Here is a 27,466-nt window from a genome sequence, read left to right as displayed (position 1 = left end):
GAACCTATCCTGGTGCAAAAAAACCTTTTCATTGCCAGGAAGAAGACAGGCTACCTTCAGTTCTGTTTTCCACAAAAAAATCTTGACCTTACTGACTGAGACCCATTCCATGCAATCTTCTGAAAAAACGTCAAACATTTTATATGCTGCCTATGAAGGGAAGACCAGAAACTGTGTTTTTCTAGTTGATAGAGATGGTATGTTCAGGAATGTGTCTCTTAACCAAATTTGAAAAGACTTGGTTTAGTTGGACTGATAACATAACATATATGTATAATATATAATATATATATACATATATTTTTTTCCCTAAAAATGTTTTATTCCACATACCTGAGCAAGGATAACAACCACAGCAGCAAAGACAAGGAAAAGCTTTGTAACAGCACGATATACTTAAAGTTATTTAATGTTCCACTGAAAGCTAGTTGGAAAGCAATTCCAGGATCACAAATTTCTAGTTAAACCAACATGTCATATGGCCACATCAGATATTATTAAGCAGAGATGTAATTTAAATGCATTGGCCATTTGTAATTCAAGAAAATAGGAAATAGATTCTAATTCTACTTACATCTTGCAGTGGCTGTTAAATACACATTCCCAGGGAAAATGTAAGAATAAAAAACAAATCAAAACTAACCCAAGACAGAGCAGCATTGCCAGGTCATTGGTCAGTTTCTCTCAACTTTCAGAAACACAATATTGCCTAAAAGATATGCTGGACAGTTTTGGATAATCCTTGCTTTCTGAGCAATTATAGCAGTCACTTTCAAACTGATGAGAAGTGCTCAATCTGTTCCATTTTTCATGGGAACAAATATCTACAATCCTTACTCAAAAACTACTACGCAGTTCATTTAGTCTCAATCAGTCCAGATGTCTCTTTTATTACATTTGCCATTTCCTGCCGTTTCCCGAAAAGCAGAAATTGCTAGTTAAATAGTATCACTACAACAACTTTCCAGAAGCAAACAGGCAAACTGAAATGAACATCAGTATACCTAAGAGACAAAGAAGAAGAATCTGAAATATCTAACCAGTACAAGAGAATAACTTTTCCTTTATGCATTTGTTGAACAAGCAAAATAAAATACAGTCTTTTGGACAACAAGACAGTAGGTAATAATGCTTAACAGAAAGGATTTTAATTCTGCTTAATCAGTCTGGCAAAGAATAAAGAGAATACAGCACTGATAAATACAAATTAAAATGATAGCATACACTGCTGTATTCTAGAGAAGCAGGGAGCAGACCTATGAGTCAGCTTCGTATTTGACATCTAGCCATTACAGGCAGCATGGATGTTATGGAATATCTTACTGGGTATTTATTTAGCATAGCATGGAAATTAACAGACAGACAGCACCAGTGCTCTTTCAAATGGGCAGAGATGAGGCCGCAACACATCACAGAACCACAGAACACAGAACTCTATGACAGCACAACATCCATGGATCTCCCCTCAGGAGCTCGCGGGTCCTTTGACTTTGCAGGAAGAAGTTCCCTACAGCTGGACTAATTCCAGTTTATACAGACTCCCTTGAGCACCAGAATGTTTCAGACATCCAAGAGCAAATTTAAAACACTGCTTAAGAGAATTTGTTTTCCTTCTTTTCTGGTATCTACCATCATTGGATGTAACTGGTGCCATGCTCAGAGGATAACTAACACCTTTGAGGACCCCTCTCTGCTTGCTGAGTGGTTCAGTGACACTCAGTTCCTGGTGACACTAATGTAATTACAGCACCTTCTTTCTCAGGCATGCATATAGTCACCCAGGATTGCTTTTACAGGTCAGCTGGACAACAGTTCACACATTTCACCTGACAGAATTAGCTAGAGAGTTTTGTTACACAGCAATGAGACAGACAAACACATAATCTAAAGCCATGTGGTAATATACAGATTTTTTTTTTTTAAATGAAGGGATTGGAGTAGATTCCTTTCTCTACAAAGAATCTCTCGCTCTGATGCTAAGAGAGCATCAGCTGCTTCTGATAGCTACAAAGAAACTGTAGCAATGAAAAGGACACTGAATTTTCCCTATAAAGCTTAAAAAATACTGTTTTTATAAGTACGGGTATCAATACATTCTTGCACACAGTTTTGAAATGTCTCCAGATAAGCAATGGTAAGATCTTGTATAGCTGAAGACAACACAAAGAACTTGCTCTTACATAAGGCTGATCTCCTGTATAAGTTGAGGAAACTGGGAGAGCTGGAAAGGGGAATCCTTTGGTCCCCTTCCCCCTGGGACAGCCCGTGAAGTTTATTTGTTATTTGCCATCAAATCATTAACAACCCAGAGCACCATGAGAAAAACAAACAAAAAGCCTATGTTTGTCTCACTGACAGCCAGCTTTTTTTAAAAAATAAGATATCCCTGATACTGTGCTGCAAGCACACTAGGACATACAGTCTTATCTTTTCACCCCTGTTCACTGCCAGGAGTCAAGCAGTGCTGGCCCTCAATTTATGCCACATACGAAACAACTCAAGGTAACTGTTGCAACACCGTATAACGTGACTACTGTTAAGGCATGTAACTCTTCTTTTGGTAAACACCTTACAGGGGAAGTTTGCCAGAATTAAAGAACTGGAAAGTCTCAATCTGAGTTTTACCTAATTCCATATTATGTCTGAAAGTGTCCAACATAAGGCACTTCATGAAAAGGCAAAGAAAAAAAGCATGACCCCACAAAACTGTGGTGGTTCTTAATAAATAACAAAAGTGGATTCATCTGAAGTTAAATAGATGAAAAGCCAAGTTAAAATGGAATTCAATTAAAAAAAAAGTTAAGACAATCAAATCCAAACCACTCTCAGGACAAGGAGTAAAAAGTCAGTCTATGTTCTATTTACAGTTTTACAAGAAGAGTTTGGGATAACCTTTGGACACAAATCCACATATGAATAAATATTCTTTTGATATGTAGGGAAATTAGCAACATTAAGCTCAAGCTGAAATGGGAAAGTCATTTTTTTTCCTGGCTCTTGGTAAACTTCTGAATAAGGATACAGTATTGAAACCCTATGTAACAATACTACTGATATAATACCACTGAGAACACATAGAACATTCCTAACATATTGCTGCAAAGCTGACTGCAATAAAACTTAAACACTTTTGTATGTAAGATCTAAGAGACCACCTGCCAAATTAAAAAGTTAGAGTCAATCTGAAGTTTACAATGACTTGAGTATTTGTACATTAAAAAAGAAAAAAGAAAAGAACAACTTAGTGCAACTTGGTTTTACTTTACAGAAGTCAATAATTATAACTGAATACCTCCATAGCTTGTGCTAAGCGTTCCTCTAACGCCATATACGTGAGAAATTGAGGGTCCACATATGAAATGGCTTGAGTGACTCCTTGGCCATCCCCAAACTCATCAAGTAGTCTGAAAAATATGATTTAGATAACATTCTTCATTACTAAATTCACAGTAACAGCACAAGGTCTGGGTACATTAAAATTACTGATCATCTAACATTGCCATTTGCAGCTGTACTCTTAAGAGGTGTTGCACCTGCAGTGAGTTTTTACTGTTATCCGCTTCAGGATAAAGCATGCAGTTATAGGAGTTCTGCCACTGAATTTCACACACATTACTAAAATGTTAGAGAAGTTTCTTCCCCTCATTTCGATCACTTACAGAATCCTGCTGGGTGCAGCCTTCATACCTGAAACACAGCAGCTGTCCATACCCTGCGCTACTAAGAACCCTTCACTTCGCCTGGCGGCCTGTTGCCCTAGTTAATTGCCTTTCACTGAAAGAGTATGTACTCTTCTCCAGCCTAGGTTTCCATGCATTACCCCCCATAACACTCTCTGTAAATACACCAGAGAGATTGCTATATTCTCCTCACTGAAGTACTTCTATGATTTTTCTAGAAAAAGCTAAGATTTAAGTCTCACACTGGAAAGCAGTCTCTCTAGTTCTGCTTAATATTCACTTTAAAATAAACACGCTACACTGTTCTATCATCAGGTTCAATAAAGCTGTGCAAGAGGTTCTGCAATCCCTCTGCTATTTGCAGGAATTTTCTAAATTATATTACAATAATCTTCCATAATCTAATAACAGAAAATCAAGTAAAATATTTAAAATTATGGTACAGTTTTCTACTTGGCATTACAAAAAGATTTTGTTATTTAGTGTAACAGCATATGCAATGGAGGAAAAGTTACAAAATTATGATTATATGCATATTACTACACTTTTATATACTTCTACTCTGTTTAGTGGCCTGGTAATAAACCAAAAAATACATCCAACATCCTATGACCTAGCCTATGATGGCTAATTTAGGAAATCTACATTCTTTTTCTCTCGTAAGAAGAAAAACAGCACTACCAGGTTTGAAGCAAGTGCATATCGATGAACATGTAAATTCTAACGTGTAAAATAAAAAGTAGAGTGACAAATAACTAAAGCCTTTGAAACTAAAACAGGACACTATCCTATGCATACCTCCACTCAGCATCCAAGTCCTCACTCATGCTGGAGTCATCCTCAAGGTTGTTGTTCCCATCCAACATAAAGAAGCCAGGATGCACCAAGTGATTAACTGGATCATCTTCCTCATCACTGCTACTTTCTATTTCTTCATGGTATTGTAACCAAGGAATCTCTCCTTCCTCCAAAGACGCCTGTTCCCTTTAAATAAATATTTTAAAGGCTAAAACTAAAAATTTGGAAGAATTTACAGAAACATGCAAGCAGCAGAAGCTATATATATTGCAAAAAGATAGCAGCCTTACGTTTCTCAGACTGCAAAGCTCTAGATTGTCAACTGAGCATTTGCTGTTAAAAACAAGAAATTTCTAGTTGCATCAGCTGACCCATGCACACCCAGAATCTTCTAACACCCATTATTCTGTGGCAAGAGGGTTCATCTAATGTTCAAGGGCAGTAAACAGCTTTATTTGCATTTCCCTTCAAACGTCTTCAGGACTAGCAGCTTATTATCTAAATTATGTTATTAATCTAAATTATTAGATGATCTAAAGCTTATTTTAGTCATGTATAAGTGTCTGAAACTGAAAAGGCTCTCCTTCCAAATGGAAGCCTGGCTTCAGTACAAAGAGATATGATAAGTAAAAAAGCTACATGCATGAGAAATACATACATGAGAAATAAGGATTTTTTTTTTTCATTCCTGAATTTTTCTAGAGCAGCACAAGTCACACCACAGGGCTGAGACACCCATTTTCCATAGTGGAGTGCAAACAAGTAGGAACCATGCCAAAAACAGCCTGTTCAAACCAAAGAATGCTTAAGAGCATCCGCTGTCATTTTGAAGCAGATGAGCTGGTATAAAGTTTTCATAGCTATATATATAAAGCTTTCATAAAGCTATACTAATCTTCAAAACTCAAGGAGACAGTGATATGAATAAGTTAAGGACAAGTAAGTTAAGGACACAGCTTTGGAGTACATAGTGTTTGCTACTGTCTTCCTTAGTGTTGAAAGATGCAAAACATATAGGCATTACTTAATGCTAAAGCCTCCAGCTAAGACAAATTCACTGATGGATATTAAGCAAAAAAAAAAAAAAAAAAAACACAGATAAAAAAGTCCTTTAAGTTATCTTTAGATACTTCTATATACAAATCTTGCCTTTGAACAAGAGCAGAGGCTTTTTTTTAAACTATAAAAAAGGGATAAATGAGCAAGAACACTATGAGAAACTGGGATAAAAAGTTTTCAGCAAGGAATTCCTTCTTCAAGTTTACTATAATCACTGAAGCACCCAAACAAAAAGCAGCAGCCATTCGATTCACTGGAATATGAGAACAACGAAGAGAAAAAACAACAGTTATGCATAGAGTACAAAGCAGTAGCAAAAAACAAATAGCGTATATTGCCATACAAAAAAAGGACAGCTCTTTACAATTAGAGCATATGCAAACAATTTAATCTTGCCTTTAAAAGTATACCCAGTCTACTAATCTGTTTTTCTTGCTACTAGAATGCCAACACTCTCATAGCAGTTCTACTTCTTTCATAAAAGTCAGCACTGTTTGCATGACATATCATTCTTCCACTACTCCAAACAAAAATATCAGAACTAATATGATTGTTCTGATGGAGGAAAATAATTACTGATAGTATAATAATTATTTTTAGAACTGGTATTATTCTCTACAGTGTTGTGTTGACATGGTGCTAGACTGGCATTACTACTTAGTAAGAAGTAATTCAATGAAACAAAACCATACCCTCCTTGGAAACAGAAGTCTGCGTTCTCCTCCTCCAGGCCACTGCTGTTGCTCTGCACTTCTGGCTCTTGCTCCCCCCTGCCTGGGAGAGTCTCCCAGCTTTCATCACTTGAGGACTGGTCTTTATCTGTGGCAGCAAAATACGCAGGCAGGGATATGGACCATTCTCCATCGCTGCATTCAGAGCTGCAATTCAGACAAGGCAACGCGGTGTGAATTTAAACACCACTTCAAAGAGAGAGAGGAGAAAAAAAAACACAAGAAAACACATGTGATCTGCCACTTTCCTACGTGAATTCACTTATTATTCATATTTCTTTACAAAGTAACAATGTGATAAAGTTCATTCTTAAAAAAGGAATCATGGTGATCAGGTCAAAAACTATGTAGCTTATGTAGTATAAAACTCTTTCTCCCAGCACCCTGTAAAGAGAAAATAATAGCAGTGACCCTGCGAAGCATTTGACAAACATGGTAACTATTGATCTTGTCTCTTGGACAAACAAAACGTAAGCAAGAACCTAAGTAACTTCCAACTTATATCCTTTTTTTTTTAAAAAACATCAAAAAAAGATACAAGTGAAAAAATACTGGGAAAAGAGTTAACTCTCTGTCCCCAAAAGATAAATAACAAGGGGGTGGTTCAGACAGAATTTACTCTTTCAGCTCCACAATCATGTAGGAAAGGGTAGTAGGTAACAAACCATGATCAGCTTTACAACAGCAACAGTATCAGGATCTCTGGAAGAAGGTTGAACTTATCCACTGTTACCTCTAGCAATACACTCAGAAAGCTCATTCAGTAATAGCAGTAACAGATGACACCTACTGAAGCCAAAGTAGAGTCAAGGAACTACATCTTTTCAAAAAGAAACAGGAAAACGTAGCAAGTAAGAGAAAAACATAGCAAGTAAGTGAACAGAAAGCTTGCTTGATAGAGCACATCCTACTAACAACAAACACAGCAATCCAGGACACCTGCAGTTCTTAAGTTTTAATCTGCTGAAGCCACTAAGTCCATGTGTTCTCATCTCCTCTCCTTCAAACTCACTTTAAAGAAAAATCTCTCCACCTGGTAATATTACAATCACATGTCAACAGAACTTGCTGTTTAATGATTTAGCAGTACTGTTGAAAAAATGAGTATCATACCCTTCAAGTGCATAAGAATAAGGACAATTAAGGACACAGAATTTCACGGAAATATTCTAATTTGAATCTGGAATATATTTTTCTCTTGAAATTTTGGAGAATAGGGAAGGTGAACGAAATGACAATATTCATTGTCCTTAGGTTATTTCAAATATTTCTTTGCAACAGACACGGTATCTTTGGGGAAAAAAAATATTTTAACAGATCAGATGGTAAGTACTGTCTAGTATATATGCAATTCAATTCATCCTGTATTTCAGCAGCTAACACCAAATCACTTGCATTTTACTTAAAAAAGAAAAGGCTATTCAGATATGCTTTAAGATTAGCATCTTAATGACTCACATCTCACGTTCAAGCTTTCCCCATATTACAGTCTGCTTATGATTTCTAATGCAGATTTTAATAAAAGTAATACTTCTATGCTGCTAATCAGGTTTGTTCCAATATTCTGCCTTTAAAGTTGTGGCAATAGATTTTATATACATACAATGTTTTAAAACATAGAGGATAACATACCACTAGTCATTAATACCATAAAGCAAGAATACTGATTTTATGCACTTCAAAGTGTAGGATTTAATGGGGTCCAGTTCCGCAGAGGTGCAGAGCTTCACATAAAGGTTGGTGAGTTATGGACGTCTCACTTGCCAGACGCACACGGCATTTTCCTAACATCTGTACACCAATTTTCTGGGAGTGCTGCCTACCCAGGTGAATTGACCTGTACTTAGCTCCTTCAGTTTAGTGTTAGATCATGCAATAATGGATCTGTTCCTCACCCCATCACCCCACAGCAGGGAACAGCCACAGCTGCCCACCTGAGAGCTAACGTGATTCTAACCATCACACAAGACTTCTCAGGGCACGTCTTATTCCACACCAGCATCCTAACAGCTGAGTCTCTCCTCGGAGCAGAAAACTCATGGTGGAGACCCAAGCTGCAGCAACCAACACAGTGATTTGTTTCTCTGGGTTGGAAACACAATGCCCCTTACGACACCTACATCAGCTGCGTTCTTCATTAAGCATATTTTTTAAATGTGCAAAGAATGACTGAACATTCAAACATGTAACTTTACCTTTTGAGCGCACAAAAGCATACATTAGTCCTTTTTATTGAGCAAAGATTGACAATTCATAAGGATATATCTCTTCTGAAAAGTTAGGGTATACACTACATTTATAAAAGCAAATCTGTAGGTGATGAACATCTCCCTGTTTCATGTTAGTTTATTTCTTTTATGAAGAACATAGTGACTTCCATATACACAACCTATACTTCTCTTTTAAAATCATTTGACAACTATTTTTCTTTTTGCATGAAGGGAGCCAATGCTTTGCAAACTACAGTATGACTTCTTCACTGCCTTTTAAACTGTTAGTGCAACAATTCAGTAGAAAAAGTAAGTTACAGTAATAAAAACTCTTTAAAAGGAAATACTATAAGGAAGAAAAGGATTTTGGTAAAGTACATCCACATCTTTAATAAGAAAAAAAAAGTTTATTAACTCATTTTACAAGGCCTTGAAGATTTAGTTCTCTGATGAATGGGACTCTGCAATATTTTAATGACAAGATTTTATGCTGATTAAATTTCATGCTGTGCACTCCACAAAAGAAGAGTCCAATATACAGGTTTGACTATGAAGCACAATAGCAAAAAGAAGAAAAAAGGTACGTTATCATCTATCATTTATGAGTTCTAGAGAATGTGTGCGAACATAATTAAAGGCAGAGAAAGGAAGAGGGAAAAAAATCAGAAATTCAAACTAAAGCAAACACAAAAACTGCTACATTTGCCACAAATGAACAGAATTAACAGTTTGTTTTAACAGTTTTAGAATCCTAACTCATGTTGCCAGGCACTTAATCAACATTATCTGAATCACTATGTGTTCATCAACACAAGGTTCACATAAATCAGTTTATCTGTCAGATAGAGAGCCCAAAACAGGACAAGCCTGAATGCTGCTTTAGGGATCCACCTGTAGCCAGAGCCTGCAGACCTGAAACTGTATTCAGAGTTAAACTGGAAACATCTGCTATTACATATTATACATATTACTATGTTCCATATTGTTTATCAGCAAATTATTCAGATGAGTATACTATCTAATGCATAAAACATGTAATACAGAGAACACGCAGAACAAAATGCAGACTGAAAGAAGTCAAATCTTACCTGTCTTCATCTTTGTGGGATATCGACAAGTGTCTACTACAGTCTTCAAACTCATCCCAGAAAGTGTCATCATCTAACACAGTTTTTCTTTCCTGTGCAGTTGCATTTTTCCTTAGGTCTATTTTTGCATTCTTTGGTGTACCTTCATAGCCTCTTGGATCAAAGCACACACTGGAACTTGTTTTTAGTTTGCCATTCCTTGAGGTGTACTCTGCACAGCCATGCTGAACTTCAGCTATTTCACTTTGTCTTCTAGAACTGCTCTTCTCTTCATCATCATTTGGGAGCAGCTTCGTTCTATCCAACTGGTTTGCAGAATTCTGTTTTCTAACTTTGGGTCTCACCACAAGTTCAGACAAATTCCCATGGTCAGTCTTTCCTTCAGTGACATTTAATTCATTACAAACGGGCATCCTGATTCCAACATCCACTATATCTTTTGTCCGTTGTGTGTCACGAGTGGCAATACAAAGGTTATTTTTCAGTATAGCCTGCTCTTCAGCAGAAGACTTTTTAAATGTCCAGTTATTTTGATGGGCCAAGTCTGAATCTCTGTTAGAGTATCTCCTTAAAGGCACTGGTCCCACCTCCTCACAACATTCCCTAGAAACACTGTGGTTGAGACTAGATAACTGGGACTGTAACTGAGAAAAAGACTCTACACCTTTTTCTAACTCAGAAAGCATGTTATCTAGTGTTTCCTGAAATGCACCTGCTTCTTCTTTTGCCAAGGAAAGATGTCCTTGGCCATCATCATCCTCTCCATCACTGCTATCTGGCTCATAAGAGTCAATGTTTACAAAAGCAATTCCGTTCTGGCCGTTCAAATCATGACACTCTCCAGAAGCATATTCAGCAAGGTCCTCAGAAATCTTGTCAGGATTCATCGTGCTCCCTGAGATCCCGTTGCCTTCCAAACTGTAAGAAACTAGAGAAAACGGAGAGGTTTTCGTCCCGGAAGTTTGGCTTGATACCGTTTGACAAACAGGTGCTCCAGTTTCAACATTTTCTAACAAAGGCTCATCCGATAAACCAGAACAAACTTGAACCAACGGACTCGAACCTTTATAAAAAGTTATAAGAAAGAATATATTGGAATTATCAAACACAATAGCAATGTTCTCATTTACAACACCTACTCACAAAAAAAAAAAGTAGTAGTTTGTTGAGACTGACTACTACAAATCGATTATAGTACAATTTGATAGAGGAACACATTTGGCAGAGATGCACTGATTTTTGATAACATACCATGTTTTCATTTCTACAAACTAAGCCTATTCATACAGTTTAAATGACTCTGCTCAGCCTGCAAGAGCAGCAGCAAAAAATACTACAGAAGGATCACATTTAACAGTAGCATTTCTAAGTTGTGTACATAAAAAGGAATTCTAAGATAAGAACAGAAAACTTCAAAAAATATGCTAACTGATTAAAAAAGCTGCAACATTTCTTTCCATAACATAAAAATCACTCTACTCATTCATTAACTGGCTGAATTGTTCCTCAGGCCACAGTCTGATAAAGCCATTTATTCATACTATAAATTACACACTAACAGCGCTACATTTTGTATATGCCACTACAAATACAACTCGGAAAAAATAATAGCAGAGTTGAATGCAGAATTTAGAGTCAGCAGTTATTATCACTGCAAATTCAGTTTGCTTATTTTACACTTGAACTTCTCGCATAAAGGAACAATAAATATCAAATCCAACGACAAGAATTAAAGTTAAAAATGAATACACTGCACAAAATAAATGCTATATGCAAGTCACCTGTGAATTATTAACCAAGGAATATTCAAATCATTTCCAAAAACATGACAACTTGCAGAACTTGATGCAACTTTTTTACAGACTGCAGGCTGATATTAAAACATTTGGGAACTTTTAATCACAGGAAGGAAAAAAGTTTTGGATAGAGAAAAACTAAGATATGCATGATAAATGAAGGCATTCCATAAAATATATTTTCAAGAGCAGCAAGAGGTAGGGAACAATATAAAATAGGTGTTCCATTTTTAAATGTATCAACCCAAACAATAGTTTGTTAAGTGAATATAAACAGATTCTTCAAGGACACCTACAAAACAGTGGCTGCATGGAAGAAAGTACATCAGGGCTCCAACAGCTTCTACATAGATACTCAGAACTACTGCAACCCAAATGTTTCCTTCAAATTCAGCCTTTACACTCATCTAGATAGCCAATCCATGTCTAGGTAAATAAATTGATGACACTGAATTTTTTAATTAAAAAATTATGAGCTGTGTCTTTCAGAACTAGGTGTCTGGCTTGTAGAAAACTGTAGCATCACAAACTCTTTATCTGATAAAACTCTGAGGTGTTCTGTGGTTGCACACATGTATAAAGGAGGTCAGTTCAGTTAGGAGGGAATATGCAGAGCATTTTTAGTCAGTACCCACCCAAGAATCAACTTGGAGGAAAAAAACAGTAATCTAGTTGGTGGAAGGGAGAGGTGGGGGAGGAACAGTCAATCCAAGACATTTCTCTCAATATAAGGAGAAAAACACTTTGTTATTATAGCTAATATTCGCAATACCAAAAATAAAATCTACACTGTCTTAGACTTTCCATACAAATATTTGCAGATTCTAGAAAAAGGAGATAACAGTCTTTAACTTGTATGAATCCTATGACTCTCTAAAATAATAGCATTAGAAGAACAGAACTCAGGTCTACTTCACTGACATAAAAAGGTGGAAGCGTCAGAGGGAAACCACAGGAAAATCTGTACAAGGGTAAGCACTTTTAACTACCTTTAACTAATATGTAAAAGTAGCAAGTACATGAAGTACTGAAAATCACAAAAATCAAGCCATCAATTTGAACAAAACTACCAAGAAAAGATCCACTTGATGCAAAAGTTTCCAAATACAATGGTTTATGAAAAAGTTAAACTTATACATTATCATCAAAAGAAAGGAAAAAACAGTAAAATAATTCACAAGTGAAGGAGGAAAAAGTGCTTGCTCAGAACTTCTATAGCTGTGTCAATAACCATTTACATTTTCACAGAAAACAACCTCATACAAAGAGGTTGGATTGTTTATAATCCAACAGGTCATTTTCTGCCTCTGTATGAAATCATCATTTGAAAGCTCAAGTCTCCCCAAAAGTTGAAATTATACAGGAATAAAGTAATTCTTTTTCTAGGTACTAAGTTGGGCAAGGACCCACTATTTCCAAAATCTACTTCTCAAAGCATATTAAACAACCTAATATATTTACTATTTTAAATTGATTTCATGTTGTGCTTCACAGAATCACAGAATGGTTGAGGTTGGAAGAGGCCTCTAGAGATCATCTAATAAAACACTCCTGCTCCAGCAGCGACACTCAGAGCACAGGGCATGGGGTGGCAGCTAGACAGGTTTCATTAAAAAAAAAATCTGAAACGCAGTTTGCACTAACTTATGTGGCTATTCACTTCCTTTCCACAAGATTTTCTACACCTGCGGGACTTCCAGGCACCTCAGTTTGCAATTACACAGCACATAGCACAAAAACAAGCACATACACAACGACTTCTCTTTCTGAACATCACCCAGTTCTAATCCTTCGCATTCTCCGCTGAGTTGCAGTCCATTCCTGTCTTGGCCAGTCAAAGATGGTCTAAAACTGACATAGGCATGTCTTCTTCCATATCTTCTACCTGTAATGGTCTGATAGCCTCCTGCTGGTTTGGGCCAGGCAGGTTTGCCAGCTTCTTGACCCATTGCTAAATGAAATGATAAAAAACAAAAACACAAGAAAACTTGTATTGGACAACAATACCTCTTCACAACTTCCCTCTCCCCAACACCTTGATAAAACTCCTTTAATGCAAGGAATTTCCAAATTATCTTCAGTAAAGTATTGAGACTCACTGATGTACAATTACTGAGAATGTGAAGTGCTCTGGGCACTAATGGGAATGTTATGAAAGTCCATAACAACTGAAACTCCCCTCTATGCCAGTTAATACTGACAATTACTAATCTTGTCTTCACCCTAGTTATATTTTTAATAAGTGACAAGAAGATTTTATAAAATAAAATATTGTAAAGATTAAATACAGATGCAACACAACCAATCCTTTTGAATGAAACACTCTTCTGCATGTGGGTCTGACGTGCAAACTCAGTAGCATAAACTCTAGAAACATTATAATGGGAATGCCCCAGGGCAATGCAATGCAAGTCAGCTAGCCCTTGCTATCTTATCTCTGTGAGAGGAAATTTACAGTTAAACATGCTCTAAAAAAAAAAAAAATCAAGAACCAATGTTTTATTCTTCACCTTTGGAAATATCCTCAGGCTTGGCCATACAAGCTAATATGTATAGCTCCCACTGCTGTAACAGCATCCCACATTAATGGACGCTTTTATCAAGAAAAAAACAGGTATAGGAAATGATAATAATAAAGAGGAAAAAAAAAAAAAGAAAAATGCCTGGGAAAACTGCGAATATTGCAATGAAGAAAGGTTTTAGTCCATTAATACCCTCTATAAATAAGCTAGTACAAGAGTTCACGTCCAATGGTTGTTGCTTGTGCAAATACCATCAGAAGTCCAATAGTTCAGATGTTCGGTAGCTTTTCTGTGTTCCTCTAAGTCACTTTTAGACTTTATTAGATATGGAACTAACATAGTAGCTTTACTGCTCCTTAAAGTCACTCAAGTGTGAAAAAGACAACCTAAGGCCAAGGAAACCAAAGTCTACAACTATCAACTCACAAATTTCTTAATTTCAGAAAAATGAAAAGAAAGCTGTTCCTGGCTGCTATGCCAATCTTTTCACTGTTTTTTATACTACATATATAAAGGACAGGATGGAAGCAAGGAATACACATGAAGAAATTCTTTCTCAGAACTGTGCTTAGCAGAAATTGCATGATCTCAAAAGTTTAACTAAAGAAGCAAATGAAAAGCACTTACTATAAACTATAGCTTCTAGTATAAGCCACAGCCTGAACAGTTTCAGGCACAAAACCATCTCTTACAGGAAAGCCTAGAGAATCAGGAATAGCATTTTGAAAACATCTGCTAGAAATCTGCATTTTAATGGAAGTTATACAGGGAAATTCTCAAGACCTACTTTAACATATTCCCCATGGGGGGAAAAAAAAGTTTATGTAAACAAGTCTCAGACCCTATAGAGAGGGGTGCTCAGAAAAGGCTGAGAAAAAACAGGTATGTTGCCTCTTTTCTCAACATTAGGACACAGTATAAAGCATAATAGTGGAATAAAAATTAGTGGAAATGTAGCATTACAGAAGGAATATAGGATTTCAGGAAAAAAATAAAAAAAAACTAAAAAGTGTCTTTTCCCTTTGGCCTGATATATTTTTGTTTGGTTTACTCCTATCTTTTTTTTCTGTGTATAAAACTGCAAGAGTCTAAAACATTACTGTTTCATTCCTATGTGAACTGACAGCAGCACAAGTGACACTTTATGAGTTTAAAAGTAAAAATTTTTCAAATATTTACAATTCAACTACTTAAAACTGCAATATTCAAGTAAAGTAGAACACGAAGAGTCTTTTATCTAACATAGTCAGATTCACTTCTGTGATCATTAGTCAAATTATAATAAACTGTTCGTTACACACATGTTGTCTTGTATCTCACCATGTTATATGTATTGCTCTAAATCTCCCCTAAAATGGGTAATTGCAGTCATCTCTCATTTCTACTGCTCTTCCCACACAGGGAAGGTCTGCAAGCAGAGCCCGGCTGGTGGACCCTGCAGATAGTCAAGTATGTCCTTCATCAGCTGTGGCTTGATTATGCTGTCTCCTTCCACAGACCTGGGGTACAACTCAACAGAACCTTTGCAGCAAATAAAATAAAAATTAGGCATCAGAGGCTACTTTTCTCATGCAATTTGAGATCACTTACATATAAACATCATTTAATACCTTGTCACATATCTGCCCATTACTTTCCAGCCCACATCAAATGCCAGAAGTGAAAATGAGCAATCATAGTATTCTTGCAACTCTTTTCAAGTGTTGCTCCCTAAATATGTGAAGAAACAGTCTCTGCAATTAATTGGTGGGGGAAGAAATGGGTTGGTGGCAGAAATACCCGGGAGCAGTTTTCCCAATTTTCTTAGTCCTCAGTTAATACTCCTACTAAATCAACCATTAAGTCATGTTTTTTCAAGCAAGCTCAAACAATTCTTACTTCTACACTAGTTACCACACTGCTGGTTAGCAGACTGCCAGAGCACAAACCAAACTGACAATAAAGCAACCACAATGAAACACCTCTTAGAGCAGAATCCAACAGACCAGGTTAGGAAAACAGCACAGCAATAGAGAAATTTCCCCTCAAAGACACCAATATAACTAGTTGAAACCAGAAAAAGTAAAAATATAAATACTTAATTTTAGCTTATTCTCCAAATGTGGGTATTGTTCACAAACAACAATAAATGATGTCCACTCAAGACAGTCAAACTCATTACATCCAAATCTTTTATTCTTCAAATTGAGGATCACAGAATGCAAAGACTTCAGAGTGGGGGGAATCCACTAAAGCTTTTTGCTCCAAATAATTCTTTCACATGTTGACTAAGTCATACTGTATTTCATTTTTTTAAAAAGATATAGTACGCAGATAGCACTAAAAAACTGAATTTCTTTGCACTAAGAGGAATTGATTAGATTGAGATAATAATAAATTTTTTCATGTTTTCCAAAGGATTAAATAACTCATTTGGATTAACATTGACTTGGTTCCTATCTAGATACAAATCTCAAAATAAAGGAAGAAGCAATTTATCTATTTGCCTACATACCTTACACGAGCAAAATTTTGATTCCTAAATCCAGAGTCAATCCTACATGCTCTCCATCAGGCAATCAAGTTCTCACAGCTCCCCTAGCTAACTCCGCCAGAGGAGTCAGCGTTGCTCACTCTGACCATCAGTTCAATAGGCCTGCTCAAAATATATCCAAACTGTGCTGCAAGGATGCAGCTCTGAAAGAAAGGTACAGGCCCATCTTGGCCCTATCTTTATAAAAAGAAAGGCCTGCACAAAAAGGATGTGCTTCTTTTCTGATACAACACACCAATGATTAAGTCAGGTATGGGAAACAGATTATTTACTCATTTTACAGGCTAATTTATAGCCACATATCCATCCTTTTAGAGTAATATCGCAGTCACTTGAATTCATCCATACCTACACTAAAAAAAAAAAAAAAAAATTAAGCAAGTAGCTCCTTAAAAAGCACAGACCATAAACCACAGGTTTAGCAGAGACAGGCGTAGGTCTGGCCTTTCCAAGGCAATGCTATAAACATGAAAGCACAGCAACCCGTTTCCTCTTTTTCTCTATGAATACTGCACTAGAGATTTCATTCTCTAGGACCAGCAGTCTATAGACTGTAACACACAAAGCCTGGGAAATTAGACTTAGATCCATTTGACCTGCATAACTAACTAACCCTCATGCCTCCTCTCTCTCCCGTATTTCTAAAAGTAGCACATTAATGTTAAAGGTTAACTGTAAATGCACATACGTTGAACTACGTTCAAGTTTAGTGCAGTAGCATAAGCATTTACAAATGACTCAATCCTATGTATAAATATCTTTTTTAATAGACCCACATTTAGGACCACTGCAGTCTAGTGTGCAAGCAGCAGCTAAGTTCCCTGATAGGACTCCATTTTCCAAACAACATGCATCTAAATCTCAACATCTGCACTTAATCTTTCTTTCATTATGTTTGATTTTCATCTGTTCTCTCAATTCCTTCACATTCTAGAAACTAGAAAAAAGCAGCTTTCTGGGATCAAGAAATTTGCACCCTGCATAGTTACCATACTACTAAATGATCAACTATCACATGCATCGATGCAAGATACCCTTGTAACCTCCACCTAACTTCTGAATTGAACAATTTGACTCCAAAGAAGGAAGGCAGTTTTGTCAGGTTGGTGCTTCCCAGAACTACTGTGAACATCTCCAAGAGCACTGTTTCCTTTAAGCAGCACACAGTCTAGTCCATAGAAACAACGGTGAAAATAGCAACATTGGAAGAGATGGATTTGGGAATAGAGACATGAAAAGGGCTAAGCACTGGTTTATCCTACAAAATGAACAACTTATGGACCTACCGCACTTAATAATTAATAAAATTGATGCATACTAACTACACAGACTGTTACACACATCATTCGCTCTGCAATTAAAAACACAACTGTGGACAGAGGCATACAAGACTTGTGAGAGAAGAGTCATGACAACGTTTTACAGGCTCAGGTCTGTGAATAACTAGTAAACATATTACAGACTAAAACTTGGAAATACTCAACTTCCATTTATTTCCCTAAGTAAAGGACAAGAGATTGGCAAATACCTCTTTGTAACACTTTTGGCCAGATGCAGCAATAAAGATCCGGCTCTTGATATTTTTCATTATCTCAACAGTTCTGAATATCTTCAATAAAATGTTTTTCTTCCCCTCCCCCAAGCGCTGCCAAGTCTAGAAGTCTTGTCTTACATATCTAGCAATTTATTTTCCAGTTTTCAGCAGAAGACATCTGCATTGCACAACTTTTAGTGGGGGAAAAAAAAAAAAAAGAAAGAAAAAATCCCATAACTCTAGAAACCTCACAAGCAGCATTTTCTGTCAGACATCCTATCTGATTTATCTGCACCTTACCTTCATTTTGTTACACCCAGTTTAGTTTCTTGTTGCCATTCACACATATAATCATCTCCTAGGGCTACTGTATGTCTAACAGATATGGAGGGAGAGAATAACGAGTGACAACCTTATATAAGGGAAAAAGAAGAGGGAATGCAAACAATTTTCCACGCAAATTCATGTCCCAGTGGAAGGCACTTCAGTGGGGCTGCCCTGCAACACCAGTCTCCCTTTCACTCAGGCTCTTTGTTTCCCACACAGGGGCTTTTCTCTATTTGAACTCTAAGGGTTTAATTGAGGAAGAGCAGAACAAGCTCGTGCAGTGCTGTTCTGAATCAACTGTCCTCATCCTTGGCTCATGCGAACTGTGATATCCTGTAAATTAGACTAAGATTCATTTATTGAAGCATCTCCTTCCCTGTAAGTGTTTAAAGGCTAATCAAGTCGTGTCATATCTTTGTGTTGAAGATATTCTCCTTTCACTGAGGATTAAATGGAAAGAGCAACTAAGAACCCAGATGTGCTGAATTTGAGCCTGCACTCTATAATCACTAAACTATGTGGCTTCACCTAGTTTCTCCTACTGCATCTCACACACTGCTTCCACTACCTGAACAGCTTTATTTCCATTAATCTTTGTTTATTGTAGCTTTCAGTTTTTCAGGCATGTAAATTTCTTTAATTTTTTGTTTTGCTTTTTGTTTAGGCTACAGTTAGGCTACAGATAACTCTTTGAGTTATCACAGATATATGGTTAGGGAAATAGAGAATATAAATTCCAGAACTGATTCTATGTACTTGGCTGAACGCCTCTAACCATCTGATAAAAATGAAAATTATGTTTAAACAAATCTACATTTGAATTACTACAGATTTCTATTTCAGAGATAACTTACTCTCACAGTAACGTGCAACCCACTGACCTTTTAATATAACTGCACATAAATATAGAACCATTAAAGATACTCAAGCATGATTCCAGCTTAGAACTACGGATTGCTTGATATCAGCTGCATGTTCGGAACACAAAGCAGACTGCTGACCACACAATACTGAAAAAGACAGCTATTTTGCTTTTAGGGGGAAAATTTTGGCTTCATTAATAATTGGGAAGACACAGAGAGACTCTCTGAAAGCATCCAAACAAAACAAAATAAAGCAAAACAAAAAAAAAAAAAATAAAAAAACTAAAAAAACTTTTTTGATTGAGAAAGCCCCAGAGGAAACTATAGCACAAGGGATGCACAGCTAGTTTTCCTGTTTAAAGTAAGTCTTGCTACACTGGCAATTTTATCATATTAAACGCAGGCAGACAAAAAATCATTGTTTCTTCTCACTTGTTTTTTTCCTGCTCTGAATCTTTTTACTTCACATCAAATTCATTGCTGTGACAACTCCCAGAAGTGACCTTATGACTGATCAAGACAAAATATAGCACACTGCCTTCAAGAGCAGAAAGCCAAATTTATGTGGCCTCAAAAAGGGCAATTACATGTGTTTTTCACTGATTCACAGCACTTCATGATTACAGAAACTACTGAAGAATCTAACCTAAACACTGTCCATTCTTTACATCACCATCTAACTATTTTATCTTTAGATTTAGTAATTGAACATACCTGCCATTTCCTCATTAGTTCTTTCTAAACAGTTAATCCCTTCATTAAAATAACAACAAATTAAACTAAAATAAAGAACCATCCCCCCCATATATAACCAGGCCTCATTTTCCATTTAAATTTGCCTATTTTCAGATTCTAGCTATTCAATCTAGTGTAATTACAAAATCCAAAGCATTTTAATGGCCACTATTTTTGCTAAAAAACCCTTTTCTTTCATTTTTAAAGCAGTGACCTTCAAATATGCTCTACTGAAAATATCTTCAACCTTTCAGTAATTCATCATGCTTTCTCTTTTTTTTTTTTTTCCCTCAATTTTTTCCTTTCAAAAAAAAAAAACAAAACAAAAAAGAAAAGCATATGCATACTGTGGTCTCAATCTCACCAAAACCTGATGAACAAGATAGAACAATCTCCCCTTTCCTATCCAGTGCCTTTTTTGTTTGCTTCTTTAAACACCTATTAATTACAGAAGCCCTTTTCTGCCACAATGTAAGAATGGGCACTTATGCTCAAGATTTTAAAGAAGAATGCATGTAATATTGACTGTTTTCCGCTCTACGGTCTTAAAAAGTTTACTTAATGTTCTAAAAATATAACTACATATTTTTACTAGAAACTATTTTGTTCAAGTTGGTGAAACTTATAATCAGGTTCTTGACATCCTCTCCTCTGCCTAGCTAGTTCCAAGTCCTTATTAAAGCATATCACAAGAAGTTTGGACAAATGCAGGTAAAATAATGTCCACTTATCTTTTATTAAACTAATATCATGCTAATGCTCATCAGCAATGCTCATAATGCAATATTAATTAGTACTAATACTCAATATTCCAAATCTCCTTTCCTGGAGCCATTCTGAGAAGCCTCCAAAGGCAGATGAATTGAGCATAAGTTTGAACTTGCATTGAGAACTTCCACTTCTGTGAACACCAGTGCTCAGGAAGATGTGAGAGACCCCATTTCATTTGAATGAAATGGTGTGAAATAAAAGAATTTCAGTAACTTAAGAAAACATATCTTTGCCCTTAATTCCCTTCCCATTCCACTATAGATAAATATGAAAATTCTTGATATGTTTTATTCTGTAAACAAACTACAAGCCCTAGGACATCTGCATGAAAGAGAATGACTCTTCATTTAGAGCTTACCTTCAGCGATAGGGATTTACCTAAGTCTTTACTATAAGTAAATTAAACATTTATCTATGGAATCTGATTTACTGATTTGAAAGTTGCTTGAACAAAGCCTTTGGTTGAGCAGTCAGTTTGGATTGCTCACTGGGTTATTCAAGAACCAAATATTGGTTCTTCTCACGAGCAGTATCAGCTCAGATGTTGAATAACAATGGCATATACTTTATGCATTTACTTTTCAGGCTGTAGTCACTGATTTTTCATTAACCCTCCAGGATTCTGTGATCTCCTTTAAGCATATGAACGCTTAAGATCAGTGTTTTTACTGTAGTACCCTACTTTTGCTCCAAGATGAAAGTAGTCAGTAGTTTAATAAATTGGCAGGCTGGTCTTCCATTGCATTCACTTTAAGGGATAATATCCTTTTGCAGGGTTTACCTAACAGACACAGACTGCTTCCCTATGACTGATACAGCACCTGGTTGCATATTAGCACTGACTGACTAATCTAGGTCTCTAGAATCTCAAGAACTCTAAGTACCGTTGCAGCAAACATAAATCATGTATTTTCCACTGAGTGCCTAACTTTCGAAGCACAGTACAGGACACTTCAGATATATCAACGCCTTTGTAAAGAAGTTGACTGTTATCACCTTGCCCACTTGAACTACAAAGGATAATTTTGTATTTAACATCATTTAGAGACCTAATAAAAATACTAATCACATTTTTTTTACTTTATGAACTTGAAAAACATTGTTGGGCTCTTCACACTTAGTTAAGTTACTCCAAACTAAACTCAGAAATTAAAATCATGCAGAATTTAAAATCACGCACACATATATTTGGTGTCAAAATGTTCATATTTATCACATGCTACTGGTCTGATGATACCAGTTTTCAAATAAAGAATGCAAACGCTGACAATGAAGCAATGATACCAGTGGTCATTCGCTCTGGCAGGCACTCGCATTCCCAGCCTGCCAGTCCTGTATCCCAGAGCACCCTACCCACCTTCAGCTCCTTTAGGGGAAGGTACAGGGGTTACAGTGCGCTTGTCCCTCTCCCACTGGGCTACGGCACAGTCAAACAACTGGAAACAGGGCAAGAGAGGGCACCACTTTTGTATCCTAGGGTTGAAGGGGAGTCAAGGGGGCGATTCCAGCGCACCCTCCCACTGCTATTTTGACAAGTAATATCCTGTCCTAGATGAGTCGTGACACACTGCCCTTTGGCAGAAGAGATGAAGAGGTGAAAGCAAGATGGGACCTCCAAAGGTATCCCATTTTCCAGAAAATCAATAGCATTTTAATGTTTGATAATAGCATTTTAAGCCGTATTTGTCTATGTATTCAATAGTTGTCCCTTAAAATGAATAAACAGTTAAAACTTTACAGGATAAAAATTGTAATATGCTGGTCAGGGAAAATAAAAATTTCAAAAAAAAAGGGGGGGGGGAAGGGAATGGGGCATAGAGAAAGAGAGAAGGGAGGAGAGAGACTGTGTGTTGTTGTTTCTCATTCCACTAGAAGAATTCTGAAGACAAATTTGAAGCAGGCTTGTTGTTTCTACTTTTTCTGACTCACTATTTGCCTATACTGAAGTGCTGGTTTTTGTGATAACTAAGCAGACACCTTTGGATATGCCTGAAAAGGTAATAAACAAATATAAACAAAAATATCATTAACAAACCAAGATTCTTTCCCTCTGCACACAAACATTTTAACTCATTAACTCTCCTAACTCCTTTTTTTTTCCAAAACTAAGATCACTAGAAAATATCCTGATACGAATCTCTTCATAAATGCTAGAAAACAGTACAAACACCAATGGCATGTTTAAACTGATATTGGCCTGCTTTTACTTCAATACTAAACAGTTTCCATTCCTGTTTTATGTCAGTGTTTCTCCCAGTTTTGCAGTTCTGTGTGCATTTTGTACCATAAACATAAAACTTAAACTCTAAGTAGGGAGGAAAAAAAAGAACCGAAATACTTCAATCAATTAAGGAACAAATATGAAAAGCTATATTTTCACAATTACTAGTGCATTAGTCCATATGCAGGTTACAAAGAGGTAAGACTATTAATATTTCCTGCATTGGTTGTATATGTCAATTCCAATTAATGATCTACTATAATCAGCATATATAGCCACAAATCATGAGAAATTATACCAGAGACTTTAAAGAACAGGTGCTGGCACTACAAAAAAAATTGTCAGTTCAAGTAGTGCACAAAAGAATTTGAACACTTGCCTTGAATTAAATAGGCAAAAGACAAACCAAATCACAGAGGAATTAATATTTAGCTATGTCCTTAAGAAAATGACAAGCAGCTTTCCTTCAAGCCCATAACTTCTTACAGAATGAGCCGGGGCAGCACCACTCATGAAGAGGCACCTGGCCAGGTGAGCTAGACAAACCACCATGCTGACATAATCCCTTTGCATGCCCGAAGGTGGCTAATTCTCCACAGAGCCTCCTCTCATGGATGCAGGATCACAAGGAGCCCCTGTGCCGCTGCTCATCCCCGTCTGGGATGCAGGGAGTGAGGACCACTGCACTCGCTCCAGCGGCGGCTGCAGCCACCAGAGGCCAAGCTGCGAAACGCGCTGTGCAAGCTTGCTCAGCTTTACCAAATCCCCCGCTCTGAGGGGCTATTCCTATTTTTGCTTTCTAAAGCTAGATCGGCTCAATGGAGAGCTGCATTAGCACAACGGAAGCAGTGGAAGGGAGCCAGCAGCAGGATTCCCTGGGCAGGCTCTGCTGACAAAGCGCCCACATCCCCACACAGCTCCTTCACCAAGCGCTCATCTCTTTTCACCATCCTCCTGTCACTGAGCTCCTCCAGACCCATAGTAAGCCACCGCATTATTTCTGTGCTGACTTAATCCGATTTTAGCCTTTTCTTCAGAGCTCTTTCTTTCACAAAACAGAAAATTGTTGAAGTGCATCACTTAACCTTGACTTTGACTCTACCCTGACTTTGGTAGGACGTTAAAATCAACCCTAAAAACTGCCAGCTCTAGCTTACCATAGTAATTCTCTTCTAGCTTTTATTCTCGGGAACATCTACGTCAGAAATTCTACAATAAATATCAGTTCAAGAGAGACAGAAGATTAAGTAACTTAAGTACTAAAAGCCTTTAAGGTATTGCATATATGCCAAATATATTCACCAGTTAAAAACATGCCTCACAGTCTTAAAAATAAAAAGCCTATTTGCCAGTGGCCCTTAGAGTAATGTGTTATGTGTCCTTTTACTAAGTACTAAGGCTTGCCAAACATCAATTAAAACTTTGTCTCTTTCTCCTTTCCCAACAACAGAACTTTTTCAGTCTAAGTATTTGTACAAAATCAAGGGCATGGAAATAGTAATTTTAAAACAAGCACTTTAAAATACACTCAGAAAAAGCTGTGGAAAGGGTGGGAAAATTTGCAATGGTAGCTCTGCCTAAGGGCAGGATTATAGTGGACCATAAGGTGAAACTAGTTAATACTACCACTCTGTTGAGTCTAAAGGTAGCAGCGTGGGCTGTACTAGAGTGAGGCCCGCAAGACACGCAGGACAGCCACTTCACCCCATCTGAGGTTGTTAAACCCGCTCTGCAGGACCACATACACTTCCAAGGCCCTCACTTCAGAAAACATCAGTATTAAACTGCAGCAAGGAAGGCTGCCTTGGCATTTTGAAATGACACGGGGAAGATGTTACTACTCTATCATTCACACAGATCACCCGGAAAAGCTGAAGAACCGTGGTAAGTGACTCAGCCCACAAAACAGGATTCTAGCAAATGTCTATCAGGAGAGTCAGTGCAACCCTTAAGCTGGCAGAAGGGACAAGCTGGATAACTTTATGAGGGTCTTCCCACCCCTATTTTTGATGTTCTGATTGATTCCCAAGCTATCCCAGTACATTTCAGGTGTTTATTCTGACAGCGTGGCCTGGATCCATGCACTAAGAAACCTAAATATATTATTTCTAAATAATATATATAATAATAAATAATATATATATTATATAATAATAAATAATAAATATATATTTCTATTTTCCGTTGTGTTTTCTTACTACATAGCAATATGAGACCATCTTTAAACCGAATATCTACATTTTCCAGTATCACATCATCTAAAACCAGTTGTTGAAACTCTTGTTACCTAGCTACAAATACCTTGTTTTCCAAGTATGTGGTGTTGACTCAACTATTTAAGGTGATGTGTTGATTACAAAGACACTAAAAAAGCAGGCTTGTTTGGGTTTCTCTTAATTTAAAAAAAAAAAATCAGCTGAATTGTGGACATTTATCCTTTGATTATTTCAAAATTTTCACCTCTGACAGCAGCTGGCAGAGAAGAATACTTCAGTATAACTGATAATCAATTGCCTTTCCTGAGTAAAATTCAAGACTACTTTCTACCACCAGGGCAGTATCATTTCACTGTACTGTGCTTTTCTACAGTACTAACCAGCTGTCCCATTCCATACCTATTACAATTATCTTAGCATCCAGAAAATCACTGGGTCATGTTTTCATAATTGCATGCAAGTATGAAAAGAACACGCACATATGTGCAAACTGGAATTATTTTTGCTTCATAGCACACACTTAGTTAAGCACCATCTAAATGTCTAGCATCAAAACACCACGCCTGAAGTTTATGAAATCTGAAAAGCTATTACAAAACTACTCAGAATGATTAACACCATTGGCAGCAGGGCCACTAAATACTTTCCTCCTCTGTGACACATAAGCATTTAACAAATCATTCAGCCACATGCTCCATCATCTTTGCAGTGCATTCCAACTCATTACTAAAAGCTTGTTAGCAATTACCTCAATTTCCAGTATAAATAAGTAACAAGTGTCTCACAAATGCCACAAAAACAACCGGCCATATGTGGCCTTTAAGGAAACAGAGGTTCTTGCATTTCACACTCCAGCAGCTCAAGAAAGTGCCCATATATTAAATAAGGAAGCCATCACTCCAAGCACTTCAGGATATTCCCATGACAAACAGCATAAAGCACATTTCATTCAGGTTAAGGTTATCCAAAGCCACAGAAGCCAAAGTTTCAAACTCTGGATAGAATTTCCCAGCTGTGCTCATGTTAGTTGTTGGTGTCACAACACCTGAAATGCCACCTGCCTGCTGAAAGCCGGGACAGTCAGGGCTAGATAGTTTACCCTTCCTACCACGTTTTGAGCCTACATATTTTTACCACTTATTCACACAAAGCTGTTTCTACAGTATGTTGTGAGCTGAAGTAGATGCGAAGAAGGTCTTCAATTATGCTGGCAAATATTTAGATGTGGGGCTGCCTCCAGCTTCATTATAAGACTGCAGTGGACTGTATCAAGCTTCTTCAGCCTTATCCACTGAAGAGCAGAGGGACTCATTAACATATCAGTGAATAAACAAATTAGGAATAAATTATTCCCGATACTTTGCGTTTGTTGAAAATACTACTCAGAAATACTATGATAAACCTTTATTGCAGTGTAAATCTGCTGCTCACAACTTCAACTACATTTGCAGCTCCAATTATCTCAGAATCCAAACAAACAGCACTTGCACTGCAAACAGAAAGCCAGAGACGTCTCTCTTGCAGATGTGCTCAGCACAATGGGCCTGCTGCCTCCACGGCTACAGTAGTGACTTTTGTCTCATTCAAGCCCACAACGGCCTAAGAGAAGAAAGATCCGAACCAAACACAAGGCAGCACGTAGCACCGATTTCTTATTACAGTGTTTATGTTACCATGAAATGGTAGCAATGCCAGCTTAACTTTTTAGTGCTAATATCCACCACGGGACTTGCTGAATTAGTTGAGTTCATTGTACCAGTATTTCTCATTTGCTTTATTAAACTGCTTTTTATGGAGTGCCAATAAGCATGGCACTAAGTCACAAACTCATCTTAACGAAGATTTGACCTACCAAGAATGTTTTCAAACTTTCAGTGCTTTCATTGCCTTGTAATTCACTGAACTAGCAATGGTAATAATTATAAACAGACCAAGGAGGCAGAGAGCAAAGCAAGTCTATGCTTACAGAAAGTCAAGTTTGACATGTAAGACTTCCAAGATTACTTCCAGAGAGAAATCCTGAGGAAATATTAAAGCTTCCTGACCTCAAGCTCAAACGTGATGTCCGAATCATGCCTGTCTGCACAATTTTCCCAGGCACGGTCTCTAGCAGACGAGCAGGAGCTGACCTCTGTGCAGGCCTGGCCCAGCTGCAGACACTCTCTGCACAGAGGCTACCGGAGGCCGGGCAGGGATGCAAACACACACCTCTCTTCACTGAACATCACCTCCGTAAGTGCACACTCTCCAAAACTCGGTACCGCAGGGAACAGCAGCGCAATCCGGAAGCTGTTTATTGCCGTACGGCGGTGTTTATTTTCCCAGGCACAGCGCACACACAGCTGCTTTCCAAGCCCCGTTTCCCTAACTGGGCCGGGACGC

General features: G+C 37.3%; 1 protein-coding gene across 3 annotated transcripts in view; it reads right to left on the bottom strand.

Moving 5' to 3' along the window:
- PJA2 (praja ring finger ubiquitin ligase 2) overlaps positions 1 to 27,175 on the bottom strand; it is a 31,745-nt gene extending 4,570 nt beyond the window's left edge. Inside the window, exons 1-6 of one of the 3 annotated variants that reach the window (XM_026040977.1) lie at positions 27,130 to 27,175; positions 13,113 to 13,313; positions 9,567 to 10,629; positions 6,230 to 6,415; positions 4,479 to 4,664; positions 3,293 to 3,404 (exon numbers count right to left, since the gene is read on the bottom strand). In XM_026040977.1, coding sequence (XP_025896762.1) covers positions 3,293 to 3,404; positions 4,479 to 4,664; positions 6,230 to 6,415; positions 9,567 to 10,629; positions 13,113 to 13,311 — 1,746 coding nt within the window. In that variant the 5' untranslated portion in view covers positions 13,312 to 13,313; positions 27,130 to 27,175. The remainder of the gene's footprint in view (positions 1 to 3,292; positions 3,405 to 4,478; positions 4,665 to 6,229; positions 6,416 to 9,566; positions 10,630 to 13,112; positions 13,314 to 27,129) is intronic. The other 2 variants (XM_026040979.1, XM_026040980.1) reach the window with 2 other exon arrangements.
- Positions 27,176 to 27,466: the final 291 nt, after the last annotated feature.

Source organism: Nothoprocta perdicaria, unplaced genomic scaffold, assembly GCF_003342845.1.
Source record: "Nothoprocta perdicaria isolate Ctin4 unplaced genomic scaffold, notPer1 scaffold_273, whole genome shotgun sequence".
Lineage (NCBI taxonomy): Eukaryota > Metazoa > Chordata > Aves > Tinamiformes > Tinamidae > Nothoprocta > Nothoprocta perdicaria.
This window is presented reverse-complemented; position numbering and strand designations above follow the sequence as displayed.